This window comes from Physeter macrocephalus, unplaced genomic scaffold, assembly GCF_002837175.3.
Source record: "Physeter macrocephalus isolate SW-GA unplaced genomic scaffold, ASM283717v5 random_53, whole genome shotgun sequence".
NCBI classification, from domain to species: domain Eukaryota; kingdom Metazoa; phylum Chordata; class Mammalia; order Artiodactyla; family Physeteridae; genus Physeter; species Physeter macrocephalus.
The window spans coordinates 106,112-127,529 of record NW_021145344.1 but is presented as its reverse complement, the minus strand read 5'-3'; the positions used below and the strand labels follow the sequence as shown (position 1 = coordinate 127,529).

Sequence of the window (21,418 nt, the reverse complement as noted above, 5' to 3'; positions counted from 1 at the left end):
TTCCATTCTCTTATCTGAAAAACGGGCCCAATCAAACCTATTTCATAAATACTAACGGAAGGATTAATCGGGTGAAAAAAAAAAGCCTGTATTATGCTGAGCTCAGTGCCTGGCACGTGGTGACAGCTGTTGCCATGACCACCCAAGGCGGAGGCAGCCAGCCAGGGTCGCTCTTCCTTGGACCAGCAGGGGGCGCACTGTGATGGGAAGCGACTTAAACTCCCAGGCACAGATCTGCGCTCCGCGGTCTTCCATCTAGTCTCCCTTTGGTCTTCCGGCCGCAGCCAGAATGTTTAGAAAATACAAATCTAATTGTGCCACTCACCTTAAAACCCTCAGCGCAGGCAGCACCAATCCCCCACCCCGATGGGCTCCCACCGCTCTATCCAAATGCAAAGTCTGTATCAGAGCCAGGGGGTCCTCCTTACTCTGCAGCCCCATTTCCCAGAGAGAAGAAATGGGCTGGAGTGGGGGGAGCCTCTGATACCCCACCACAATCCCAGCAGGAGTCCCCTTGTGTCATGCTTGCACCCATCCCATGCTTGCACCACGCTCCACAGATTCTGGAACTCAAAGGCATGTGTGGACCCACTTGAGCATCTCAGCTTTCCAACAAGCAAAGAAAAAGTGTCCACCCTCCCCCCAGGACCTCCCCCTACCCCGTCCTGCCCCTCCCCTCCCTGGTTGGGCCTACCTGGCTGGTAGAAGTCTGGAGCCAGTTCCCTGGCCAAAGTGCGGGCAATGTTGGACTCTTGGTTGGCAGCCAGGGCAGCCTGTTCTGCTGCCTCAGCTTTGGCTTTGGCGTGACTTGTCCTAAGGAGACAACATGGTGGAGACTCAGGATCCCTCCAGAGAACTAGCCCTCTTCCCTTCCTCCCCAACCCACAAAGAGACACCCTGGACAGAATTTTCATTCACTCCAGCTGTCAGTGAGCCCTGTGGTCCAGACTGCTGTGCATTCCACAAACCACTTCCTCTTCATTCTGGGCACACAGATGGACTACATTTCCCAGACCCCCCTGCAGTTAGGTGTGGTCAGATGACTGGCCAAAGCATTGTGGGAAGACAGGATTATGCCATTTCCAGACCTGGCCCACAGAAACCTCCCCTGTAATCCTCTTTGTCCTCTTTTCCCCCTGTTGCTGGTAAGATGCAGAGCCAAGGCCCAGAACAGGGAATTTAACCTCATTTGTGTCACAGATCTTCCTGGCATCTGGTGACACCGCTGGACCCCTTCTTGGAATGTTTTAAAATGCACAAATTACACAGGATTCAAAGGGATGCAATTATGTTGACACACTGTTACCAAAATATTTAAAGGGACAAATTTATAATATAATAATGTATATTCTTCTTTATTAACACTTTAAACAAAATATCTAGCAGGTCTATTAACTACCATAATTTAAAAGTATAGATTAACATAAAGGATATTTCAAGGATACGTGCAACAACAGTAATGTGACATGAAAATATATGTGATTTCTATTAGTGACAAAGTCAAGAGATACTGCTAATACTACTGTTGATTTATTGACAACTTCCATAATTAAAGAAAATACTAAATTTCGGTTAGAGGTTAGTAAAAATAAAGATGTGGTTTTCCCTGCCCAGATCCCTTCGCTGGGCAAAGGCACCCAGCCCTAGCTTTTGAATTGACTGCTAATGGCTCACTGCTCTCCCAGAGCATTGCAACCAGTAGAAGCCACCTTGTTCCCGAGGTCAACAACCCCTCCCCAACCCAGGGAGCCCATAACCAATGACTAATGACACCAGCCAGCCGCTTCTTGCCCCAAGAGGAACCAACTCTGAGGTACAAGTCAGGATCCAGAGCCCCCATGGGATCAGGCTGAAGCTGGACTCCAGGTAAGACAACATCCCTGCTTGGCTACTTCCCTGTCCGATTCTGTGTCTCTCACTCCCCCTCTCTCCTGAGAGCACTTGCTCCATAAATCGTCTGCACAAGGATCCTCATCTCATCAGACTCAGCTTGTAGGGAATCTAACCTAAGGCAGCATCTAGGTTCACGGACTCCCTGATTTCTCTCCACAGTACCGCCTGTGGACCCCAGGTTCAGAAACACAGTGGAAGGAATTTGGGTCCACAAATGACTATTGCATAGAGCAAAGTCCCCCCCCCAGCCCCGCAAAGTCCCATATTAAATGTGGAACATTTAAGCATTAAATTTAAACATTAAATTCAGCAAGCCTTAAATGTCTACTGTGTTAAGCACCTGAAATTTGGGGGTTGTTTATCTCAGTTTATTTAATCTAGCCTAACTAGGAGAAGTAGCTGTTAAAGTATTAACAGCCCCAGCTACCAGTGGGCATTCTTTTAAAGAAATTATGAAGATTATCTCATGTAATCATCATGATGCCTTAGGAAGCTGGTGCTGTTATTATTTTCCCTGTTTTATGGAAAAGGAAACTGAGGCACAGGCAAGGTAGGTAACTTGCCCAAGGTCACAAAGTCTTTAAGTGCAGGAACTGAGATTTTCAACCCAGGCAAGATGATTCCAGAGCCTGTGCTGCTCTGAAGCATGTGCCACACTTGGCCAGGAGCTGGGATTCCTGTGGACAAGACAAGCCCTTCTCAAGTGAGGGAGACGGGCTGGAAGCAGACAACCAAAATTATTTAATACAATGTAATTAAATAAAAAGTGCAATTGTGAGAAGTGCCATAAAGGAAGAGTACAGAATGCAATGAAAATGTACAACAGGAAGATTGATATAGATCGGGGCTGGAGGTGGGGATTAGGCAAGGTTTCCTGGAGGATGTGACATTTAAGTTGAGACCTGAAACTGACACATCAGTTGGCCCATCAGAGGTGAGGTGGGGACAGTGAGCCAGGTAGAGGGAAGAGCACGTGCAAAGGCCCTGAGAGGGAGTAAGAGCTTCGTGCCTTTGGGGTACTGAAAGGTCAAATCGGTGTCCCCACGGGCAGATGAGTCAGTTCCTCGGGGAGCTGATTTGTGTGTGTCTCTCGCATGGAATTGGGCCCACGATAAGGAAGATAAATTTTACTAAGCTCCCTCCAAGTGCCAAGCCCTTTGCCTACATTATCCCTTTCAATCCTCAAAACTGCCTGGGAGGTAGTTTTTACTGTCTCTATTTCACAGGTGGGGAAACTGAGTCTCAGACAGGTACCTTGCTCAAGGATGCAAAGTAACAGTTGACACTTCCAAAGCATTTACTACATATCAAGGGCTTTACAGAAATTAACCCATTTAATTTCCCCAATCACTATGTGGTAGATGTTATCACCATCATCCCTCTTTACAGAGGAGAAATCCGGGGCATAAGAAGGCTTCAAGGATCCCACCAAACTTACCCAGCCAGCAAGCGGCAGCAAGTTTTCAAACCAAGGCTTTCTGGGATCTAGAGTCTGTGCCCTTAACCACAGGCCGTATCTCCACTCCATAATGAGTAGTGGAGTTCAAACCCAGAATTGTCTGATTTCTAAACCCTTGCCCTCTCCACTGCCACAATGATGTTTACTGAAGAAAAGAATATTTTCCTGAATGAAAGGATACATAAGTGAATGCATGCACGTTAGGTATGCGTAAGCGGGCAGGAGGAAACGGTTAAGAGCACGGGTTTGGAATCAGCAGTCCCGGATTCCAATTTTGGCTCTGCCAAGGCTGGGGCGAGGGTCCAAATGAGGCATTCACCTCAGGCTCAAAATTCAGGGATGCCAAAAAACTCAGTAATCCAGAAAAATAATACTCGAATGCCACATGTTTAAAAGTCCGAACTAATGCAAAAATCATCCTTGATGAGCAAGCTATGAACAAAATTTAAATAAAGGCCAAATCAGACCCTGCATTTGTATGACTCTCCTCACTCGCCTCCCCCTGGTCCCGACCCCCCTGGGACTCTAGGACCTTGGGTGAGTGGCTTTGCCTCTCTATGCCTCAGTTTCTACATCTGTAGGATAATAATTCTGCCCTTTTGGAGTTGCTGTGAAAACCACTGAGAAGCGACACATGCAAGTGTTTCGCCCGGGATGGGGCTGTGAGTGATGATGATGATGGTGATGATGGTGGTGGAGAAGGAGGAGGAGGAGAAAAAGAAGGAGAAGGAGGAAGATGACATTTGTGACACCCAAATCAAGTGTGGAACCAACAAGGAACCTACTGTAGAGCACAGGGAACTATACTCAGTATTTTGTAATAACCTAAAGGGAAAAGAATCTGGAAAAGAATGTATGTATATATATATATATATATATATATAAAATATGTATATACATACCTAGATATATGAATATACATACACATACATATATATATACGTATAACTGAATCGCTGTGCTCTACACCTGAAACTTACATGATATTGTAAGTCAACTATACTTTAATTAAAAAATTAAAACCCAGTGTGGTACATGCATATCCCCAGACTCATATTTGCCTGTACATGGGTATGTGGGATTCAAAGATCTAAATTTTCAGAGACACTTCCCTGGAAACCTGAAACCCCAGGTTGGGGGAGGAGGGAAAGGGCTGGGCAAACCCTCAAACTGAGAAAATGTCCTTTTTTGGTCATGTAAGCTGGATGAGGCTTGTTTCCCGGTGCCCTGGGAAGCTGTGTTGCAGGACTCCTCAGGCCAGAATGGCAGCCTTCACACCGAGCCCTGGAAGATTCTAGGGGATCAACGGTGGACCCTCCAGGGCAGCCAGAACAGGGGACAGAGAGGAGTGGCCACACAGCCCAAGGCAATAAGGGCTGCTGGGTTTAAAGGAAGCACGCTCCTCTGCCCACATGCATCAATCTGACCGACTGAATACCTTATTACACCCCCCCAAAATGCCTCTGATTTCAGGAATAGCTCCCCAGCCTTCAAGCCAGGAATCCCAGCGTCTCCCACACCCCGCTTCCTCGTCTTTCAATATTCACAGACAACAGCCACCAACTCCTGTCTCTCCTGCTCCCCTTATAGCTCTTGAATCTGCCCCTTCTCCTTCCTTCCATCACTCCTCCTGCAAGGTGCCCCACTCCCATCTGTAGCCTCCCTGCCTCCAGGCTCGCCTCCTACAACCAATTACATGCAGCTTGCTTAACCCATACATCCCGTGGCCTCACCTCTTGCTGAAAATCTTTGCAAGGCTTCCTACTGTGCTGAAAATAAAGTCCAAACTACTTAGCGTGGCCTTCAAGGCTCTCCAAATTCTCGGCCCGAGGCAGCCTTGATGGGGTATTATCTGGCAGCTTACCAGGGCAGGCTGAACTGCTGTGCCCCAAAGGCTATCTTCTGGTCCAGTGGCACTCACAGCGTGGTGCACGCACCAACCCCCCAGCCCCTCATCATCCGGGCGCTTGGTGAAAATGCAGCTTTGGGGGCTCCACCCCAGATCTATTGAATCAGAATTTCCTAGGAGGAGCCCAGGAATCTGTATCTTATAAACCTCCAGCTGCTTCCACTGCTCATTGAAATTTGAGAAGCACGCACTAGTCAGACAGAGAGAAAAGCCAGCTTTCTCTTGGGCAGTTCTCAGCCTGCTCAACCCCCCAGGAGCCTTGAGAGGCTCTCTTCAAGCACCAGGATCCCTCCCTGAGTCCAGGTCCTGCTAGGGAAGCGCAGGAACCATTTCTTTTCCTATGACCACTTTGATGTTTCTTGGGGAGGGTCTCCTAGGATGGCTCTGCCCCTGATGCGGGGAAGGGAAGGAGCAGTAACTGGGGCAGGGGGTGGGGCAAGGATCAGTCACCCTTCTTGATTTCAACAGACTTAGACTTTCTTTCGTCAGCAGGGTTAAAAATAGGGCTGCTGGTGGTTCAAGGATGGGACAGGGCAAAAACCCAGTGGAAGCACTTCTGAGAGTATCCAGCCCCACCCCTGACTCCTTTGCCCACCCCAGACCCCTACTGCCCCAGTAGACCTGGCCTTGTTGCCCAGGCTCCATCAGGCCACCGATGGCTTCCTTGGGCCAAAGGGAGAAACCCAGAGGATGTACCCCTGACTCCTTTGCTCTGGCTGTTCTCCCCTCTGGAATGTTCTTTCTCAGTCCTTCCACCTCCCAGCCTTAAAGGGCCAGCTCAAGACCCACTTCAACATCCAGATTCATTCATTCAATACAACTTTATGGAGTGCCTACTATGTGCAAGGCACTATTCTGGGCACTGTGACTAAAACAGCAAACCAAGTATCCAAAAATCCCTTGTAGAGCTCACATTCTATTGCAGGGGTCAGCCAATTAGGGCAACAGGCCAAATTTAGCCCGCTGCCTGTTTCTGTACCACCTGTGAGCTAATAATGCTCTTTATATTTTTAAAGGTGTGGTAAAAAACCCAAACGAGTAATTTTATGACGTGAAAATTATATGGAATTTAGATTTGTGTCCATGTAAAGTTTTATTGGAACAGAGCCACAACCATTTGTTTACTATTATCTAGGGTTAAGTAGCTGCCACCGAAGTCCATGACCTGCAAGGCCAAAAATATTTACCGTCTGGTGCTTTACAGGAAAAGTTTGCCCACCTCTGTTCTAATGCATCCACTGAATAACGGTCTCTTCTACTACTCTTATTAATAATATTAATCTGTTATTGGTTGAGCACTTTGTGCCCAGCTCTGTGCTGTGGCCACAATTACACATCTGACTTCAGTGAGGTGAAGTCACTTTCTCAAGGTCACACAGCTAGAAAGTGCACCTGCCCAAGCTCTTCCCCATTACACTGAGCTGCGGCCTTCCTGGCACTAACTAACTGGGCCAGGTCTTCCACGTGCTGGGACCAGGGATGGGGAAAAATCAGACCCAGCAGCCGCCTGAGGAGCTCACAGCTTAATGCAGCCCTGCCAGATCAACTACACAACATCTCTGAAAATCAGTGGATGGACAGGGGTGCAGAGCAAAGCCTTAAACTGCATGGGGGTGTGGCTAAGAGGGGGCAGCTCTGGCTAGGTTGTCTGGGGTCAGGTCTTGGCTCTGCTCCTAATACCCTCGGGCAAGTCTGAGCCCCCTGAGCCCCAGTCTCCTCATCTGTAAAATGGGGATAATAACAGCACCTGCCTCAGAGAAACAGTATAAGGAGTAAATGAATAAACAGTCATATGGCCCTTAGAACAGTAGCCAGGACACAGGAAGTGCTATCTAGGTGCTTGTTAATAAAATATATAAGAAGCACGGTTGTTTTTAGACGACTGAAACAAAAAACCTGAATGTACTTAATGTCTCTGATTTGTTCACTTAAAAATTTTTCAGAAATCCATCAGAACAAGGAGCCCATGGTAGGTTTGGAGGACAGAGGCAGATAATCAGAGCCCCCAACTCAGGCCTCTGCCAGCCTCTCTGAAGCTGCAGAGGTGGTTGATAAGGGCAGTGCAGCCAAGTCTTCCTGAGGGGATGCTTCAGATGCCACCGCCCTGTCTTCTCCCAAAATAGCCCCTCGCCCCTAGCTCTGGCTGGCTGTAGCCGTTTCCCCCCAGAACGATCATGGTCAGAGTAAACTCGAGGAGGAACCACAGCTGGGGTGTCCAGCCACCTGCCCAGATAGCTCCCTGGGAGAAAGTTCCCCTGCCCTCCAACAAGGATGTAGATAAGGGTCCAGTCTTGCCCGGACTGCATTCATTTGGCAAACGTGTGCTAAGCTCTGCTGGGAAACTCTTCACCAGAGGGATTAAGGGTACAAGTTCACGTCCATCATATTCTGGGTACCGGACCTTTGCTCTCTGCCCTCAGTTTCCTCAACTGTGAAATGGGGTTAATAATATTTAACTCACAAAATTACTGGGAGCCTGAAATAAGATTGCACAAAAGTGCTTAGCATAAACTGAGCACTTAACAAATATTAGCTATCATTATTGTTACAGTTCTTGTTATTATTATAATGATGTTTACCAGCAATTCCCTTCCAAAATGCTAAGGACTGCCAAAAAATTGGGATTTAAATATGCATTTGTAGAAGGATATGTCATGTAAACATTGTTTCAAGGTTCACCCACGTTGTAGCATAAATAATACTTCATTCCTTTCTATTGCCAAATAATGGTCCACTGTGTGGATAAACCATATTTAGTTTATCTGTTCATCAGTTGATGGACATTTGGGTTGTTTCCACCTTTTGGTTACTATGAATAATGCTTCTATGGATATTCATGTATAAGTTTTTGGGTGGAGGTATGTTTGCATTTCTCTTGGGTATATGCCTAGGAGTGGAATCGCTGGGTCATGTGGTAACTCTTTTTAACCTTTTGAGGAACTGCCAGACTGGTTCTGAATTGACTGCAACATTTTACCTTCTTCCAATAACATATGAGGATTCCAATTTCTCCACCTCCTTGTTAACACTTACTATTATCCATTTTTAAATTTTAGTCACACTAGTGGTTTGTGAGGTGCATTTCATCGTGGTTTTGATTTGCATTTCCCTGATGGCTAATGATACTGAGCGTGTTTTTATGTGCTTAATGACCATTTATGAATCTTCTTAGGAGAAATGTTTAGATTCTTTGCCTGTTTTCAAATTTTTGTCTTATTATTGAGTTGTAAAAGTTCTTTATATATTCTAGATACAAGTCCCTTATCAAATATATGATTTGAAAATATTTTTCCCATTCTGTTGTCTTTTCACTTTCTTGATGGTGTCCTTTGAAGCATAGAAGTCTTTAAGTTTAATGATGTCCAATTTATCTATTTTTCCTTTGTTGCCTGTGCTTTTGGTGTCATATCTAAGAAAGCTTTGCCTAGCTCAACATCCGAAGATTTACTACTATATTTTATCCCCAGGGTTTTATAGTTTATTTCTTACATTTAGATCTAGAAACATTACTTCTAATAAGAAAAAATGGGAAATAAACTACGGGTTCGTACCTCCCTAGGAGATAGGCACCACAACCATTTTACAGATGAAGAAACTGAGGCACAGAGAGGTTAAGTCACTTGCCCATTATTATTATAATGAACATTACGCCAGACATGGCCCCTGCTCTGGAAAGATGTAGAGTCTGGTCAGAGATAAGACAAGGTGAAAAGTTTTGAGAACAAACAGAAGGCTACGGGGCAGGAGAAAGCCCATGTGGTGGGTTACATGTTCATAATTTGTATTTTGTTATTTTTATATTATATATTATAAGTATATAAAATATGTAGTAAAAATAATATGGTTTCATCATCAAAAAAATTGGAAAATAAGCAGATTTTTTTGAAAAAAGAAAAATTGCTGTTAATATTTTGGTATTTTGAGGTGGTTAAGAACACTGTTTTTTGACTGTGGGTGGCTTACATAATTCTCTGTACTTTGATTTTTTTCCATCTGTAAACTGGGGATATGAATAGCCCCTGCCTCATAGAGTTGTTGGGATTATAGAGTGAATGTACATAAAGCATTTAGAACAGGACGTGGCACATAGAAAGCTCTATGCAAGTGTTTGAAAATTTTAGAAAGTGAATTTGTTTTAGCTGAAGTGGAGGGGCATGGGTTTTGAGTCAAGGGGGCTGTGCCCCCCCTTCAGACCCTAGGTAGGACCTCCCGACCTTGGAAGCCCAGCCTGAAATCCCCAGGCCATGGCAGTGACCTGTTCCAGATCATGCTTTACAGAAACCTTTCTCCCCTTCTTGAAAAAGAGCCGCCAGCCCAGCTGGGAAGGGGGCTCACACTCACCATGTGTGGGTGGGTTAAGTGACACCCCTTCCCCGCCCCACCCTGCAGCCTCTAAGGGGGAGGCAAAGTAATGAGTTGCTGTTTACTAAGTGCTAACTATGTGCCAGATACTTGATCTTTGCGGTCGGCTGAATAATGTCCCCAGAGATATCCAGGTCTTAATCCCTGGAACCAACGAATGTTACCTTATATGGCAAAAGGGCCTTTGCAGATGTGATTAAACTGAGGATCTTGAGATGCAGGAATTATCCTGGATTATACAAGCAGGTTCTAAATGTAACCACAAGTGTCCTTATAAGAGGGAGGCAGGGGCAGATGGGACCACAGGAGAGGAGAAGATGATGTGATGATGGAGCAGAGACTGGAGTGATGCACTTTGAAGACGCAGGATAGGGCCCCAAACCAAGGAATGGGGGCAGCCACCAAGAAGTTGAAAAGTCAAGGAACTGGATTCTCCTGTCAGCCTCCAGAAGGAACCAGCCCTGTCAACACCCTGACTTTAGCCCACTGAGACTGATTTCAGACTTCTGACCTCCAGATCTGTAAGAGAATAAATCTGTACTGTAAGCCCCCAAGTTTGTGGTAATTTGTTACAGCAGCAACAGGAAACCACAACAACCTCTGTGATCTCAGTGTCACAGGATGTCTTGATGTCATCCTCAGGACAACCCACTGTACAGGAGAAGAAAGGAAGGCTCAGGAAATTATTTGCCCACGGCTCATAGCTAGTGAGATCCAGAGCCGGCTGGAACATGATTCCAGATCTGTCTGGCATCAGAGCCTTTGCTGACCCACGCATCTGCTACACACTTCAGTTAAGCCAGAAGAGCCCAGCAGCTGGGACTGGCCACAACCACGCCTCTTCCCCCAGGGGCGTGGGCATCCCTAGCGTTCATCCTGCCTATCATAGAGCCCAGGGCTAGTGGTTACCAGCAGTGATACCCTCAACTTGCCCAAAGAAAGGTTAGTCCATCGGAACCTGGGAATTGCCTGGCTGACTACATGTGACTAAAGTCTGGCTGTATTTCGGCAGCCAGTGAAGTGACAGGGAGGGGACCTCAGCCCTTGCTCCCCCTCCCCACATAGGACTGGGCCCTGCAGTCCAATCTGGAACCCAGGTCTCAGCAGTGAGGCCTTTTCTGGATGAGGTGGCTGCACAGGGAGACTTCCTTTTTAAAAAGTCTACACCAGGGACTTCCCTGGTGGGCCAGTGGTTAAAAATCCACCTTCCAATGCAGGGGACGCAGTTCGACCCCTGGTCGGGGGACTAAGATCCCACATGCTGCGGGACAACTAAGCCCATGCAACGCAACTACTGAGCCTGTGCACACTAGAGAGAAGCCCGTGAGCCACAACTAGAGAGAAGCCCGCGCGCTGCAACAAAAGATCCTGCATGCAGCAACGAAGATCCCATGTGTCACAACTAAGGCCCGACGCGGCCAAATAAATAAATATTTAAAAGTCTACGCCAGATTTTAAAATCACATTTTATGAATTATGAAAAGAGTAACAGTAAAGCAACAGCACGGGAACCCACTGTGCCAAAACAATAGCTATGTTAGCTTTTGAGCCTTCTTTTCTAGCCTTTCCACGTGTACATCTATTTTTTAACAGAGCTGTGAACACAATAAAGATTCAATTTGAGGGCCAGTTTTTTTTTTTTTTTTTGCGGTACGCGGGCCTCTCACTGCCGCAGCCCCTCCCGTTGCAGAGCACAGGCTCCGGACGCGCAGGCTCAGCGGCCATGGCTCACGGGCCCAGCCGCTCCGCGGCATGTGGGATCCTCCCGGACCGGGGCGCGAACCCGGTTCCCCTGCATTGGCAGGCGGACACGCAACCACTGCGCCACCAGGGAAGCCCCCTGAGGGCCAGTTTTTAAGAGCATGGAATCTGAAGTCATGCTACCCAGGTCTGAAAACCCTGACTCAGACATTAGCCGTGTGACCTGGGCAAATCACTTAACCTCTCTGTGCATCCATTTCTTCTGAAAAGTGAGTGTGGCAGGAAGAATTTTCAGATGCCTCCTGGTATTCATACCCTTATGGGATCCCCTCCCCTTGAGTATGGGCTGGACTCAGTGACAGGCTTCTAACAAAAAGACTATGGCAGCGGTGATAGGCTATCACTTCCATGACTAGTTTACAAAAGATGGTGACTTTGCTCTTGCTAGCAGACTCTTGCTGGCTTTGACGAAGCAAGCTCCCATGTTGGGGAGGCTCACGTGGCAAGGAACTGAAGGCAGCCTCCCGCCAACATCAGCAAGCAGCTCAGGGCCTCAGTCCAATGGCCCACGAGAAACTGGATCCTGCCAACAACCATGTGCGTGAGGGTGGAGTGGATCCTTCCCCAGGGGAGCCTTCAGATGGGACCAAAGCCCCGGCTGACACCTTGACTGCAGCCTCATGGGAGACCCTGAGCCAGAGGACACAGCCCAGCCACGTCCTGATACCTGACCCACAGAAACCGCGAGATAAGAAAAATGTGTTGTTTCGTGCTGCTATGTTTGGGGATAATTTTTTAGGCAGTGATAGACAACTATTACAAATTTGGATAATAATAATGCATACCTCATAGGGTTGTTATGAAAATTAAAGGAATTAATATACAGAAAGGGCTTAGAACAGTGCCTTTTGCACTGAGTGTGCACTAGAAAAGTTTAGCTTTCACTATTATACATTTTTCACTCACATAATTTTTCATGTTTCCATATATTCATGTTTATCATTTCAGACTGCTCAACCTTTTTTTCTTTAGAAATTTAACATCTACATATTTTTGTGCTGGTGCTTCCCCTCTGGGAATCTGGCCAACTGACATACTCAAATTGTGCAAAATGACACACATACAAGGGTATTTACTGCAATCCTGTTTGCAACAGCAAAAGATTGGAAATGAAGCCAAAGCAAGAAGTGGGGAAGTAGTTGATTCAATTATGGTACAGTCATTTGAAGAACAATTCTTGTTGAGAGCCTACTATGTGCCAGCACTATGCTCAGATATTGGCATGTATTATTTCATTTAACGCTCACAGTATTCTCTAAGGTAGACATCACTACCAATTCCCATTTTACAGGTGAGAAAACTAAGGATGAGAAGGTTAGATAAGCCATCCAGCTCACACAGTCAATAAACGGGGAAAGCCAGGAATTCCAGTGTGGTGAACACCGAAATAAGATTCATATTAAATAATTTTTAATATTAATGTTGGAGTTTTCATTAATATTGGTGTCAGACGACCTGGTTTCAAACCCCAGCTCCTCCACGTCCAAGTTGTGTGACCTTTGCCAAGTCGTGGAACCTCTCCAAGTCTCAGTTTCACCATCTGTAATTCAGGTTAATAATAGCACTTAGCTGCCCCTAGAATTATTGTGAGGATCAAGTGAACTGCGGCATGTGAAAGGTAAACTCATTTGATCGTGACAAGTATTTACTAAGCACTTACCGTTGCCAGGTCCTGGGCTAGATCTAGGGGTACAGCAGTGAACAGAAGAGACTCACCTCCTAGAACTTACAGGCTAGCCTAGCATGCCTCCCTGTGCATAGTGGGTAGCCCATCAATGGTAGCTGCTACTTTTGTTACTATTACTTAGAGAGTGATTCTTCACCCCAAGGGTTCGTCTTCCCACCTGGGTCTACTGGGGTTGCCCGCAGAGAGCCCGCTGACCTGGCTCTGGGTGTGCTCTGCTCCCCACCTCAGCCCACCCCACCCGCCCGGTGAGCCAGCCGGCCATGGCATCCCACAAGGCCCAAGTCAGCAGACATCTCCTGTCTAAATAAGGACAAGGCGCACAGGAGAGCTTTCTGTGAGCTGGAGGAATGTTGACAGCTGAGCCCTCCCGGCCCAGCACCCTCCCCAGCCTCTGGCCCCTCCCCAGGTGGGACTCCGCTGTGGCATTCCAGTTTTTCCCAGAGCAGCCCCCAAGGTCCCTGACAACCCCCTCACCCCCCAGGCTGCTCTGAAAACTGATAAGGAGCCTTAGGAAGGAATTCCAGGCAGCTCCATATGCTCCTGGGGGCTGGCAACCCTGCTGCCACACGGGGAGGAAGAAACCGCAGGGAGGGGCCAACCCCGGCCCCAGCCCTGGAAAATCGCATCCCTTGCTTCGAAAAGCATTTCCAGAGATTTTATTTGGCCTCAGGCACTGTGTCAGGTGTGAGGGTCCCAGAGGAGATTCCGACCACGTTGCTGTCTTCCTCTATCCCCAAACCATGTCACAGCAGTCACGACTGAGACGAGTCCATGGCTCCTGGTGGGGTGGGAAGGGGAAGACACATCTAGCCCAGAGCACGGGCTCAGGGGAGACCTCTTAGAGAAGTTCTCGCTGAGGCAGTGGCTGAACGGGGGAGCTCTGGCACCAGATGACTGGGGTTCCCATCCTAGCCCTGCTTCTTCCTAGCTGTGTGACCCTGAGCAAGTTACTTTACAGTTCTGTGCCTCCGTTTCCCCATCTGTGAAATGGGAGAATAACAGCACCAACCTCACAGAATTGGGAGAACTAAATGCGCGGGTATTTGCAAAGTGCTTAGAGCAGTAAGGGCTGGGGCAGGGGGTGTCATGTCCTCAGGATTTGTTTAGGGTGACCGGAGAGCTTATCATTCAAACCAGGGCACCTGAGGGTGAAAGGGGGTCTGTTTATAATTATACCCAGCATGATCCAGGGCGACCTCAGGCACACGAGGCAGCGTGGTCATCCCAGCCTTGACCACAACTAAGGTGCCAACTGTCACCGACAGCGACTGTCTGTCATCTTTGTAAGCCAGCCCTGCAAGAGATGAACACCATACTCAGCACACAAGAGCTGCTGAGGTTTTGTTTCCAACAGATCGACTTTCAGATTTCCCAGGAAGAAAAAATAACCCTTACGATGAAGACATGTAAAATCAAGACTTGAGCTAGAGTCCAAGGAAAAAATTAAGGATTTCAATGCATTAGTTAAGAGATATGTATTGGGCTCTTTATGTGGGTCCATGCCTGGGGACCAACCATGGTTGGTCCGGTAACAGGGAAGCATTTGGAGACAGGATTCAGATAGAACAGACACCATCAGGGAGCGGTCAGGTCTTGGGTGGGCCTGAGGGATGTGACAAAGGGAACTGATCAAATGCAGAGCAAAGGCAGAGAGGTGGGCAGGAAGGGGGCCTGGGGTTTGGGAAGGGCATGTTCTGATGCCTAAGAACCAGGTTTTGGACCAGAATCAAGGGTCCAAGTCCCATCTCCACCCCTTATGCACTGGCTTACCCGTGGTAACTCACACGATCTACTTCGCCTCACTTTCTGCAGCAATAAAATAGAGCAAAGGATACCTTCGCTCTTCAGGGCTGCCGGAGACCAAATGAGATGCCTGTGAAATTCCGTTCAGTTCATGGCACGTTGCAAATGTAGAATGCTACATTTAGAACGCTAAATGTAGAACGTACTACAAATGTAGTACGCTCCACAAGGAACAGATTTTTGTCTGTTTTGTTCATTGATGAATCTCCAGCACCAAGAACAGGGCCTGGCCCACAGCAAGTGCTTAATAAAAATTTGTTGAATGAATAAATGGCAGCCATTATGACTATTATTATCATAATTATTATTCAGTGATAGGCCTGGCTGAGCTGGAGCAGGGGAAAATAGAGGAGCTTTTTACAGATGTGGAAGCAGGCCGAGACAGGTGAAGGGATTTGCCTGAGGTCACACTGCCAACAAGTCACAGAGTGGGATCTGCCTCCGTGGCCGGGCTCTTCAGCTCCACCTCCTCCCATCCTCCCTGCCTGCCTGCCTTCTATAGGCATTCCCTGGGTGCCTACTAAGTGCGGGCATCTGACAACATAACAGGGATATAAAGAAACTTAAAATCAGAGTTCTGGCCATAAGGCGCTTATAGGCCAGTAGAGAAAACCTACAGGAAAATAATCTAGTTGGGAAAGTTCAGGCTTTTTAAAATGGGAAACCCAGAAGAAGAACAGACACGGTAAACTTGCCTGCAGAGGAGACCTCTGAGCTACAGCCTGAAGCAAAGTAGGGATGGAGAAATCAAGCCTGATACTAAACATGTACTGGAGATGGCCCAGGCAAGCTCTTGACAGGACACTGGTAGCTTGAGATCAGCCACTGTGGCAGTACCTACACCATGGAAATTGGCAAACTCAAGGAAGCAGCCACCCACCACCCACCAGACGCTCCAAGAGCTGTTTAATCAGCACATTACTTCACAGAATAGACATGAGCTAGAAAAAAAGCTAACTGTCTCAGCAGATTCAGATCCTTATGTTTTACCTCCTACCTGGGCAATTTCTCTCCCCTCCCCCTTTGAAAAACAGGTTACTAGCTTTTTTGACAAAAAGCACTTGACGTCTGCCATCTCTGACCTCAGGATCTCCCCTCCCTATTTATCACAGGACAATTCTCGGAGTGGGTCTCAGGCGGCTTCTGTGGAAACCTGCGCTTTGCTCTGTGAAGGAGTTAGGGGAGGTGAAGGGGACACCTCCACGCTGTGTACAGGCATCCTCTCTTCTTCCTGCATGTAGTCCTAGGAAAATGACAAAGTCTTATTTTAAATTCTGAGGCTGTGGGCTTATTTCCAATTCTGAGGCTGTGGGCTTATTTCCATGTCTGTGTGAGCTAGTCAGATGGAGAAGAGAAGAAAGAAGCGAGGAAAGGGTGGTCTGAATAGATGGAACTGCAGGAGCCAAGGCACAAAAAGGTGTTAAAACATACACAGACACACAGACAGACACACACCGAGTGTTTTAAGAAGCTGAGAAAAGTTTAGCCTGACAATGTCATGAGTGAATGAAGAATTAGGATGGAGGCAAATGATAAAGAGCCTCGAATGCCACGTTCACTAAACATTGCTGAGACTAGATAGCAGTTCACCAAACCCCTTTCCTCTGCTTCCTGGGCACACACCCGGACTGTTTCCCAGCCTCCTTTGCAGGAAGGTGTGGCCACGTGACTAGATTCTGGCCAATGGAATGTGAGAAGACATGATGTGCCCTACTTCCTGGCCAATAAGAACCTTCCACTGCCTCTTTGCGGGTGTTTTTCCTTTTCATTGGCTTGATGCAGAGAGCACTATGATCTTGGAAGCCGTATGTTGAAGATGGCAGAGCCACAAGATGGAAGGAGCCTGGGTCTCTGAATCATTGCTTGGAGGAGAGCTGCCCACTGAGAAGGGTACCCATTTTGGATTTTACATGCGTGAGAAATAAACTTGTGCCTGATCTGTTCTGTGACTGTGTGTTTAAATGAAGGGATGGAAGAGGATGAGGAGAGTAGCAATGGTACTCCTGTGCTCCTCCTCTCCAGTCTGGGGGGACTCCTGTTCCAGTGTTCCACCAGCAAGCTTCAGCCCTGAGGTAAACCGTCTGCCACAGGAGGCGAGAGTGAGAGCAGGACATCTGCTTTCCTTGGACAAGATTCAGGAAGGCACTGTTAGTCTGAATGTCCATTCCTCTTTCATAAGAGCCCCTCAGGCCCATTAATGAATCAGTCACTGCCGAGCATTTAGTGAGTGCCTACTGTGTATAAGGTCTAAGCTTGGGGTCCTCCCATCCAGAACTCCAGAGTCTAGTTGCCCGGCTAAAGACTGGCTTTCCCTCCCTTTCAGGCTCTGGAAAGAGGGAGAGGAGAAATCTGTCCTTCAGGCCAATGACTCAAAAGCTTACTACTGACAGGACGAAAAATGATAGGTGGTACCAGGACATTCATCAGATAACACTGTTCCTTTAAGATTCAAAGTCAACCATCCTGATTTCTTCAATGAGAAAGTCTCATTTAATGTTTATATACCTTTAATGAGTCTTATATTCCATTTTTTTAACAGAGAGAGAGAGCAGAGCAGCAAGCAGCCTTGATCTGAGCTTTGTAGGCAACCGCACTGGGGATGGTTTAATGACGTTTTGCTTCACCGTATTTTTCTCCTTTTCTTGTGCATATGTTTTTCTGGTTTTCTTTGGGTATTGTCTGGTTGTGTTTTTGTTTTTTCCACTAACTTCTCTTTACGTAACACTGCATTTCTATCTATGGTAATGACCGTAGATGCTTTATAAAAATAAATTTAGGGAATTCCCTGGTGGTCCAGTGGTTAAGACTCGGCGCTTTCACTGCTGTGGGCCCAGGTTCGATCCCTGGTCGGGGAACTAAGATCTTGCAAGCCGCGAGGCGCAGCCAACAAATAAATAAATAAATAAATTTAGGCTTAAGAAAGTTAAGGTTTTTTTACATAGTAAGGAAATAATAATCCAGAGGGTACATGGCTATGGCACAGCTCAGGAAGGTGTACATCAGTGACTGGCATTTGGGAAACGCTGCCTTACCCCACGTGGTCCCGCATCTGTGCCTTTGCCCACGCGGGTCCCTCTGCCTGCCCTTCTGTGCTGACCGCACTAGGCTGCCTTGGCCTTGGTCCGGGCTGAAGTCATCTCCCAAAGAAGCCGTGGTAACAATGTGCACGTGGCTGGGGTGTGGGAAAGGCCAAGCAAAAAGCCAATTCTGGGTCTCTGTTTTTCCCCAAAACAAGGCAAGGACGGTTCAGTGTCCCGGGACACGGAGACCAACAGAGGGCAGGGACTTGCCCAGGATCATTCAGCACGTCGGGACAGCCTTCTCACCCTCCTACAATGTGGATGGGAAGATAAGAAGGCACAACCACTACAGAGAGACTTTGACCACTAATTGCACTTGGGGGAATTTATTCTAGAGATATACTGATCCATGGGTGAAATAATGAATGCACAGCTTTATCTCACATGGCAAAATTCGGGAAACTACCTAAACAATCATGTTCAACAACAGGGGCCTGATTAAATAAATGATGATTCAGCTATATAATGGAATACTATGTGGGAGTTAAAACGCATAAAGTTCTTTATTTGGAAAGATCTGGAAAGCTCTCTGATATATACACACAGCAAAGAGAAAAAAGCAAGGTTCAGGTGAATATGTATAATATGCTACCTTTTGTGGCAGAAGGAGGAAAACAGGAATCTCTGCATTTGCTTACATTAGGTGGAACCATGTGAAATCGCTGTTTTGTAGGTCAAACATAAGTTTCACCTTAATATAAGCATAAAGTAACTCTGGAAGGAAAAGAAAAAACTGCAGGTAACAGTTGACCAGGGGTGGAGGTGGCAACCAGAGGGGAACAGGAAAAGAAGATAAACTTTACATTTTTGTCTAACTGTGGGGTTTTGAACCACATGAATATATAACCTTTTAAAAATGTAAAGGAAGAACGAATTAGGGCTCCAGGGCCAGCTTTTCTGGCATGTGGTGCTGGTCTCTATTTCCACCCCAGCTGGGGTGCTCAGGGAAAAACTATCTATGCCTGGGCCCTACAGGGGTGGGGCGCTGCCCAGGTGAACCTCTGACCAATTCCCACTGAAAGGACCCACCCTGTGGCATTTCTGACCCTACCTGGTGGGTCAGAGCTCAGAGGACCCTGTCCTTGGCCAGGCTTCTGGCAAGGCTACCTCAAGTCCTGTGGGGTTACGGAGTGGGCAGTGGGCTGCCGTGACCTTGGGGTAATACCCCCTTCCCAGATAGGGTTGCACGGAGCCGGGGCTGATGGGAAGAGCCCGTGGGCAGTAATGCAATAGCCCTCACGAGGGATCTGCTTGGCCAAAGGTGGCTTTAGAGATGGATCCTCACTGCAGCCCCTCCCTCCTCTCTGTGGTCCCACTCCACACCCCTCTGGAGACGAGAGGAGACAGGCTCTCCCTGGGGTGACTGCTGGGACAATGGAAACACCTGGGGGACCCGGCAGAGAGCTCCCCCAGTCTGCGGTCTCTGGTTCCTCATTCATCAACACCGGAAGGAATCACTGAAGCAAGAGGAAGCATAGTTATAATAATAAAAATGACAACTGCCACTACTGAGTGATGGCTGTGTGCCAGGCACTGTGGCTAGTACTTGACGTGGACTATCTCATCTTACCCTCACAACACCCTCACCAGTAAGTATTCTATTAATTTCCACCATATTCCACAGTTGGGGAAACTGAGGCTCAGGGAAGTGACCTGTTGAACGAAACAGTGTTATCTGACCCTAAAACCCACGCTCTCGATCACTAAATGATGTCTGTGCCTCTGTTTCTCCACCTGGAAAACGGAGAAAGTGATGAGATTTGAAAACAGGGGCTGAGGAAAGGGGCTGGAGACGTTTAGGCCAGTGAAGACTCTCAGAGGCATTAAGATCACAATCTTTACATCTCCGCAGGGATGTCCAAGGCAGGCATTGCTAACCGCTCACCAAATATCCATTCTCTCCTTCTTTCCTCCTGACAGAAGCCTAATCTTGTTCAGGGAAGCAATGTGTCCAGCTAAAACCATCCACCTTCCTAGATTCCTTGCATCCAGGGAAGGCCATGTGACCCACTCTGGAGAAGGAGATGAAAGTCCCCGGGGGGGCTTCCTTCCCCATCAAGAGAAGCTGTTGCATTCCGACCTCTGCCCTGGATGTGGAGGTGAAGCTAGGGGCGCTGGGACCACCTTTGAGTACAAGGACAGAAACTACATTCTAAGCAGAGCAGGAGGGAAAGACAGAGGGGTGCGTCCCCCAGGGCATCTTGGAGCTGCCACGTCAGCCTTGCACTGCCTCTCTGATCTTCTTCTGTGAGAAGATACAAGCCCAGTGCTGAAGACAGGTTCTGTGACCTGCAGGTGAACACGTTTCTAACCCACACAGTCGCCGAGGGCAGAACTGGGACCAACGAATCAAGCGACAGAGAAGCAGAGCATTCTCCTGGTTTGAGCAAATCTAAAAGCCAAGGCTGCAAAGTTGGCCTGGACTGGCTCAAGAGGTGGTGAGTTTCTTACACCTGGAGACACAGAAGCAGGGACCAAAGGGCCGTTCGGCAAGGATGATGGGAAAGGCATTGTGACCTTGGCCGGCGCTGAACCAAATGGCCTTGCATACTTTTATCATACCCACTTTGAGAGGTGAGGAAAGGACCCCAGGATGTGTGCCCAGTTATGTATTGGCAAGCTTGATGCCCTACAGTGACCTGCAAGGCCCCACTGAGGCAGGGTCTACAACACTTTCAACAAGGAGGGAAACGGTCTACCTCTGTGCCGTCCGACGCGGTAGCCATGGGGCCCTTGCCATGTGGCTACTGTGACTGAAGGAGAGCACTTTTCATTTATTTAATTTCAATTCATTTCCATTTAAATTGCCACATGTGCCGGGACTTCCCTGGTGGCGCAGTGGGTAAGACTCTGCGCTCCCAATGCAGGGGGCCCGGGTTCGATCCATGGTCAGGAAACTAGATCCCACACGCATGCTGCAACTAAGAGTTTGCGTGCCGCAACTAAGGAGCTGGTGAGCCGCAACTAAGCTACCCGCCTGCCACAACTAAGACCCCGCACAACCAAATAAATAAATAAATAAATATTTTTAAAATAATAATAAAAAAATAAAAAATAAAATAAATTGCCACTTGTAGCTAGTGGCTCCCACATTGGCAGTGACCTGTCCCCTTCCCACCCCTGCACTCTCTCTGGCCTCTTATACTACTGTCTTCTCTCAGTCCATGTCAGCCACGCTGGTCTCCTTGCTGCTTCTAGAACATTCTAGGCACATGCCAATCTTGGAGATTTTTCCTGACTCTGCCCTCTACTGGGCTGCTCTTCCCCCAGGTACCCGGTTGGCTAACTGGTTCAACTCCTTCATGTCACATAGTTAGAAAGGCAACTTGCCCCCTCCCATGTGCTCTAAAATTTATTTATTATGTCTACTGTGCTGTCTCCCCAGCTAGAATGTAAACTCCATGCAGGCCAGGATCTTGAAGTTTTCCTCCCTAAGTACCTAGAACACTCCCTGGCACATAGCA

The 21,418-nt window shown here is 47.6% G+C and overlaps 1 protein-coding gene across 2 annotated transcripts in view; it reads right to left on the bottom strand.

Moving 5' to 3' along the window:
- JPH2 (junctophilin 2) overlaps positions 1 to 21,418 on the bottom strand; it is a 64,163-nt gene that overhangs the window by 4,976 nt on the left and 37,769 nt on the right. For both annotated transcript variants that reach the window (XM_024128395.3, XM_055082277.1), the window contains one exon: positions 695 to 813. In XM_024128395.3, coding sequence (XP_023984163.1) covers positions 695 to 813 — 119 coding nt within the window. The remainder of the gene's footprint in view (positions 1 to 694; positions 814 to 21,418) is intronic.